The 7591-nt window shown below is 52.9% G+C and overlaps 1 protein-coding gene across 1 annotated transcript; it reads left to right on the plus strand.

Moving 5' to 3' along the window:
- The first annotated feature begins 4889 nt into the window (after window positions 1–4889).
- Hoxc11 (homeobox C11) lies at window positions 4890–7215 on the plus strand. Its single transcript, XM_070006157.1, has 2 exons — window positions 4890–5571; window positions 6977–7215. Exons 1-2 carry the CDS (start codon window positions 4890–4892, stop codon window positions 7207–7209), a joined length of 915 nt encoding a protein of 304 aa, XP_069862258.1. The 3' UTR covers window positions 7210–7215.
- The last annotated feature ends 376 nt before the right edge of the window (window positions 7216–7591 follow it).

The raw sequence follows: 7591 nt of genomic DNA on the forward strand, positions 1-7591 counted from the left end.
GTAACTCAACTTCTCGTTGAAGTGATGAGAGAACCACAGAGACCGCAGAGGAGAGAAGCAAAATGGGGGATACTTAAATCACCAGCAGAAGGCAGCTTCCTCGCTGGGTCCGCAGGCCACAGGCCTTCACGCTTGCCCCCATGCAGCATGTCCACAATGTGAAAGCTTTGGGGTTAAACTTCTGACCACAGGAGAGTCAGAGCTCCCTGGCTCCCCAATATCCTTCCTGGCGTTAGGCTCCAGGGGAGAATGTGCAGGCAGAAGTCAGAGCTGGTTCAGACTCACAGACCGTTCTTGCAGGGAGCAAAGATTTATTTTTTGGTGGTGGTAGTGACTGGAATCTTCTTGCTCTGTCACCTGAAAATCTCTCTCTCTCTCTCTCTCTCTCTCTCTCTCTCTCTCTCTCTCTCTCTCTCTCTCTCTCTCTCTCTCTCTCTCTCTCTCTCTCTCTCTCTCTCTCTCTCTCTCTCTCTCTCTCTCTCCCTCCCTCCCTTTTGGATTGATGGGTCGTTCCCTTTTGCATTTTCAACCCAGGCGTCTGATTACAAGTAAAGAGCCACTGAAGTTGATCTCATAAAAATGCCGCGAGCTCACTTTGATCAGCATGGACTGGGTCCGAGCCTAAGTAGGCGCTAAAGCCAGGGAATGGCGGCTCTGGCCAACCCGGCCTGTGTTTCCCCGCTAGGCGGGAGATCCGGGTGGCCCAAGAGGGCAATGTTGCCCAGAAAAGGTATTTTCTGTGGGGCCCCAACTGCCTTTGGAAAACTAAGGTCCAATGGGAGCCTCTCCATTTCAAACTGCTTTTAAGACATTTCCTTCATTTTAGAGCATTTGGTGAGGGGGGCAGTGAAATGGGGGCTCGTAAAATGGAGCTTTTATGGGGAGAAATAGGGTTGTTCTGCTAGTCTCCTGAGGGACAATCCCTCCCCAGAGGAAGCTGGGTGGGGTTGCAAGGGTGGAGAAGCTGCTGCCATCTCCCCTCCTATTCCCACCCCCATACCCTTCAGAGGCCCGAGGAACCTTGGAGTAGGGTCTATCAGCATAGGTGGCCTGAATTGGGGCCTTGAGCTTGAGCTTGCCATATTAACCAAGGCTGAGGAGAGGGGCAAACCACAGGTTCACAGGCTCAGTGGTTCCCTGACTTGGGGTATGGTAGTGAGTATCCTGAGTGGAAAATAAACTTCTAGCTTTAAAATGTCAAAGCATGCTGAAGGGTTTGTTCTATGCAGCAATCTTGCTGTAAAGAGAGAAATATGCACAAGAAGGTGCAAGTTGATTTTTAATGAGGGCTCCTCCTGGCAGGGGTAGCCTGGGAACAACTGTGGGTGTCCATGCGTGGGACTCCCTTTGCTTATCTTTTTATTGACTCCATGAGGGGTTGAATTTATAACCCAAGCCCACCAGTAATCTTACGATACTCTTTCTCCTCCCAGGGTTTTCTTCTTAGCTCATGGTCTGCAAGGTAGCCTCCTTCCCGTATCATGATCAACTCTCTGGAACCCAGAGTAGCCGCAAGTCATAGATAAGCAAGGAGGCCCCAGTACTGTGCTCAGGAGGCTATGCTATAAGTTGCGCAGACAGCTTCTTCAGTAGATTCTGTCCCCTTCTGAAGCTACCCTTATTGTCCCAGTATGGGAGGAAAGGGCAGTTGGTCATTGCCCTGGCCAGACTACTGAGATGGTTGCCTAGACGGCAGCCGCCTGCTAGTGCCTAGGATTGAGGCCACCGAGAGCCAGTGAGGAGGGTTAGAGGATTTCAGGTGAAAGCTGAGACTTTGGGCAATTGGAAGGGCCATAAGGGCCTCTTAGGTGAGGAGGATGGAGGGGAACCACCTTGAGTGGAGATCACCGGAGATCGCCAGAGAAGAGACTGGAGGCTAAGGATGAGTCCAAAAGTCGGGGGAGACAAGCATTGCTCAGAGGGAAGAGGGAGCAGCCTGAAGCAAGCAAGCTCAACTGAGGCTTTCAGGTGACCTGGAACCATGGCTAGACACAATATCTGCTATCCCATACCGTGAACTTTTTGCCAATGAACAATTAGCTGACCTCAGAGACCAGGGTCTTCTCTCCTTGATCCCAAAAGCAACCACCAGTTGCTAGGATTTTTATTTTTTTTTAGTTGTTGAAAAATTAAAACTCAAATACTAGAAAAAATACTTTTAAGGGGCAGAATATTACTGGTGGAAGGCTCCAAAGTTTCCTAGACATCAACATTCTGACATTCTTTCCTGCCTTTCTTTTCTGTCTCAAGGAAATAAGACAGCCAACAGGTCCCTATAGCTGCCTGGCTCACTTTTATGGTGGCCCCGGAATAAACTTTGGTGGTCAAATTCAAGTGCTCAGGCCCACAAGCTGTCTCCTCACAGGAAGCAGCCCACCTACCCCACCCCCCACTTTGCCCTGGCTGTGCAAAATGTGTCTTGGGGGATTGGGCCCCATATTGAGCAGTTTAGTGGGGGGGAAACAGGAGCTGGGACTCTGTTCTCATCCACCTCTCTGCAGGGATAGGGGTACCCCTGTCCTCCCGCTCACTGACTCCTATCGCTGTGTGGGGAGCATTTTGCCTCCAATAAATTCAAGTTTAATGAGGTCAGCGCAAACCCCATAAAAGCCACAGTCCATAGTTCCCCACCATTATAATTAAAAATGCTGCCCCCCAGCTCACCATATAAAACAAGGTTAGAGGAAAAGAGAAAATGCAACAGATTTTCCTTTTTGTGGTCCCTTCCCCAAGGAGAAGTTCCACACTTTAGCAAAGCCCCAATCTAGTTCCTTTTGCATTCAGTTAAGATTAAGCCAGGACTAAATGAGGATTCAGGAAACAGTGCCTAGCATCCCGTGGGTAGAAGGCTACTTGAGGCCTCTCCCAGCATATTCCAGAACCATCCCCAACAATAATGCAAGGCTTGATCTATACAGACTCCACCCAGGTGTTGTTCTAAAGCTGAACAAATTTGGAGAGGCAGCGAGTGGCGGAAGAATGGACTTTAAAGGTTGTATTTGGAGATAACATACCAGTTTTGTTTCTTCCCTATCTGGTCCAGGGAGGCAGCTCAGCACTTCCACCATGTTTCAGCAAGGAAAAGCAAATTCAAATAATTTGAGAGTGGAAACCAACTTTAACAAAGAGATAAAGGAAGGTTCACTTTTTTTTCCTTTTCCTGCGAGTGCAGTGGGTTGAATTCTCGGAGGCTTCAGCTCTTTCTTCTCTAACAATTCATATCCTGGGAGCCCCTCCTTAGGACCAAGATCGCTTTCTGCTTATGTCGGTTGGTCTGGCATCCCTATCATGGAGCCATGAGTCCCCTTAGCCCTCGTCCAAAACCTTTCAAGAAAGTGATTTTTTCAGCTTCCCAGATGTGTGTTATGATCTGAAGAAGAATAGGAGGCAAAGGAGGCTGAATCATTGACTCTACTCCTAGGGCCACAGGCATCCAGAAGACTGACAGACTTGAAGGAGAGCAGAGACAGGTCTGAGATTCAGGGAGGTACTAAGGTCTGACTGCAATTCAAGAAAGAGGTCTGGGGACTTCCACTAGGAAGTGACTCCTGGCCCTCTCCCTTTCCCATCTCAGGGTCCACAGCTTCTTCCCACTCTTCTACTAGTTGGTGCTGGAAATCCATGCATACCTGATCCTCCAATCACCTCAGCTTTCTAAATCATTTAAAGACAGGAGCCCCAAACCTTGGTATCTCTCCTTTTATATCCTGTCCTGGGCCCCAATACCAGGTTTCTTGTCAGCTTACTAGCTTACTAGTTGAGGCTAAACCCTCAACTCAAAAGGGCCAGAATAGAGAGGATACATATCCCAATCTTTTTCTTTGAGACTTGGGATTTACAAATCCACAGTGGATGTAGCTTTCTGCACATTGATTGACAATAAAGGCAGGCATGAAATATTCACCCAGGGCCACTCTCTCATACTAAATATTTAACACAACATTAGAGAAGGTTTTTCCCAGACTTCGCCAGGCACCGGCTGGGCGGCTGGCGCACTGCTCACCACTCGTTTATGACTAATCGAGTCCCTTGCCGGCGGCAGCAGAGCAAGCCAAAGTTGGGACACTGGCTTATAGCTAAACTGCCTCACCTTTGGGAAACTTCAGCTACTCTTCCCGGGAGACTCTCTAAAGACAAACCTAAAAGGGAGCTCACCCAGCTCTAGCCAGAAAATAAGCCACTGGACTTCTTCAAACTCTTAAAAACAGGCGCTGACTTTGCGGGTTTGGAGGGGTAAGAGTCCCTGAGAGTTGGGGGTGGGGGGGGGGAATTCATTATTCTGGGTGAAGCAGACTGTGGGTAAAGAAGTCCTTGCTTTTACCGGAGTCTGGTACTGATCACCAGGAAGAGGCAAGACCTCTATCCTGAAAACTCCCCTCCTTTCCCCAATCCTAGGGGAAAAAAAGAGCAGCAGCTAGAAAAAAAATACAATTACCCCCTCCCAACCACCGCCCCCGCCCATCCCACCGCCCACCCCACCCCACCCAACCCTCTCTCTCTCTCTCTCTCTCTCTCTCTCTCTCTCTCTCTCTCTCTCTCTCTCTCTCTCTCTCCTTCTTTGCTCGCTCTGTGGAATGGAGAGGAGGGGAGTGTGAGGAGAGAAAAACGAATACAAATCTGCAATTGATTTTCATAATGTTTCTGCGGTGTTTGCAAACCAATCGCCTGAACGTCCCCGATCTTACCTAAGAGAGAGAACCCCTCCTACGTCTGCGAAGTGCTCCGAACTGATATATGACAATATCTACTTTGGATCACGTGCTCTCGGGAAGAGAAGACTACTAAGACGGATAACGCGTCATCTCGCCTTCCCAAATTTTTTTCTCCCCCCCTCGCTAGACCGGGTCCAAAACCCTTCCAATCCGGAGCAGGGCAGGGAGAGGAGAACGATGTTTAACTCGGTCAACCTGGGCAACTTCTGCTCGCCGTCGCGCAAGGAGAGGGGCGCTGACTTCGGCGAGCGAGGGAGCTGCGCCTCTAACCTCTATCTGCCCAGTTGCACTTACTACGTGCCCGAGTTCTCCACGGTCTCCTCCTTCCTACCCCAGGCCCCCTCTCGTCAGATCTCCTATCCCTATTCGGCCCAAGTGCCTCCAGTCCGGGAGGTCTCCTACGGCCTGGAGCCATCCGGCAAGTGGCACCACCGGAACAGCTACTCTTCCTGCTATGCGGCTGCCGACGAGCTTATGCACCGAGAGTGCCTGCCACCTTCCACCGTCACTGAGATCCTCATGAAAAACGAAGGCTCCTACGGCGGCCACCACCACCCCAGCGCCCCGCATGCTGCCCCCGCCGGCTTCTATTCCTCCGTCAACAAGAACAGTGTCCTGCCCCAAGCCTTCGATCGTTTCTTCGACAACGCCTACTGCGGTGGCGGAGATGCGCCCTCCGAGCCCCCCTGCACGGGCAAGGGTGAGGCCAAGGGGGAGCCCGAGGCGCCCCCGGCCTCGGGACTGGCGTCCCGGGCTGAGGCTGGTGCTGAGGCCGAGGCCGAGGAGGAGAACACGAATCCCAGCTCGTCTGGTTCGGCCCACTCGGCGACCAAGGAGCCGGCCAAGGGAGCCGCCCCCAGTAGGTAGCAGCGGCCGGGAACCGGCGGGCAGCGAGGGAGGGAGGAAGGGAGGGAGGGCTAGAGTAGGGGTGGGGTGTGTGTGGAGGGGGGGGAAGGCAAAAGGGAGCAGGGACAGCCTCATGTTTTGGGTCAGTCCGATTTTATGTGGAGTTTTATAAGCATTCAAAGGATTTTATTATAACCTACAAAGCCCTCTCTCCCAACGACTCGACTTTTTTACGATGGAGAAGGGGTGGGGAGGGAGGGAAAAGGGATCTTTGGAAAAGCCGGGTGACCCCCCCCTCCCCGCCTCCTCCCCCGTTATCTCCCTCGGTCTGTGAAATTTTTAAAAGTGCCACCATTGCGGGCGATATTAACTTTGATCGTGAACTTAGAGGATCATTTAAGGAAGGATGGGGAGCCGGGCTGCCAGAAGGGGTGGGAGGGAGGGGAGGGGTGGAAGGGGGGGAAAGGGGAGGGCGAGGGAAAGACGTGAAGAAACCCAGTGAGAAGGGGGGGAGAGATGGGGGGGGAAGCTGTGGAGCACAACTTGAGACACCCCCCCCAAAAAACACACACCCAGCAAAGAGGCGAGCCTAGGCTGTTCTACTTCTTTTTGAAACTATGTTTGAAAATGTGCAAACTATGCGTTTGTGGATCTTTGAACAGAGAAATCTGAGCCGCGGGGCGGGTTAGCGGCGACCGGGGAACCGGGAGAGGCGGATTGGAGCTGCGCTGCGCTCCAGGCGGGGGTCTCCGCGTCGCTCCTCCGTCTGCGGCCTCAGGGCCCGACCGTAGCCAGGCAGGCAGTGTGCGTACCAGGCGCGGCCGGGTAGGCGGGCGTCCCGGGGCGCCAGAGCCCCCCCCCAAGCCCCCAATTTTAAAAAGAGTGTCTTTTAAGTGTCTGCTCGCGGGTCTCCTCCTGCTCTGGTCAGATCTCACTTCTTCGCGCCGGTTTTCCGCGGTCCCCAACCCCCTCCCCAACTTCGATGTCTGGGGGGGGGGAGAGGGTCGTAACCACTAGGAGGGCGGCTGGGGAAGCGCAGAGAACCGTAGGGGCACAGGCCAGGCCCAAAGGAAAGCACATGGCCCCGCGCAGGCTCTCCTTCCTCTCCCCCTTCCCCCCCCCACCCCCAGATCCTGTCAGCTAAAGCTCCAGCCTTGGGGGGGAGGGGGCTCAGAGTTGCTCGGTGCTCCCCCCCACCCAAGCTAAACATGGCAAAGGGGGTCGAGGCCTGCTCTCAGCGCCGCCCGGGCCTGCAGAAGGAGAGCCGCCAGCCAGGCGGGAGGGCGGCCTGGAGGATGGGGCTGGGAGAACAGGGAGATGGGCCGCTGAGCGCTCAGCGGGGCTGGGGTCGCCCAGGGTCTCACGTGTCTCTCTCCTCCCCCCCCTCTCCTCGCACTTGCCCCCTCCCCTCCCTCCAGACGCCCCCCGCACCCGCAAGAAGCGCTGCCCTTATTCGAAATTCCAGATCCGGGAACTGGAGAGAGAGTTTTTCTTCAACGTGTATATCAACAAAGAAAAGCGGCTGCAGCTGTCCCGGATGCTGAACCTGACGGACCGACAAGTGAAAATTTGGTTTCAGAACAGAAGGATGAAAGAAAAAAAACTGAGCAGAGATCGGCTGCAGTATTTTTCAGGAAACCCGCTGCTGTAACTGCAGACCGAGCCTTTTTCTTTTCCTTTTTTTTTTTTTTCTTTTGGAAGGGGGGTAGGGAGCAGAGAGGGAGGGAAAAGGGGGAAATTATTTTATTTTATTTTATTTTTTATTTTCTAACTCGTCGTTTTTTTGTTGTTGTTGGTTTTTTTTTCCTTCCCGCGGGTGGAAAACTGGACTATGGCCAGGGCTGGCACTCACTGCCCGTGATTGGCATTCTCTCCAGGAACCCCCTTTACCTTGGGGTCTGACTCTCAACTACAGAAACAGAGACCCGGCTGGAAAAGGAAGGGAGGGGGGGATGAACGGAAGTGTCTGACCCACGGCGAGTGGATCCCGTTGGCGCGCCGAGACCCCAAGACTCTTTATTTAAAAGAAAACA

This window comes from Dipodomys merriami, unplaced genomic scaffold (assembly GCF_024711535.1).
Source record: "Dipodomys merriami isolate MVZ:Mamm:240054 unplaced genomic scaffold, mDipMer1.0.p SCAF_699, whole genome shotgun sequence".
Classification (NCBI taxonomy): Eukaryota; Metazoa; Chordata; class Mammalia; order Rodentia; family Heteromyidae; genus Dipodomys; species Dipodomys merriami.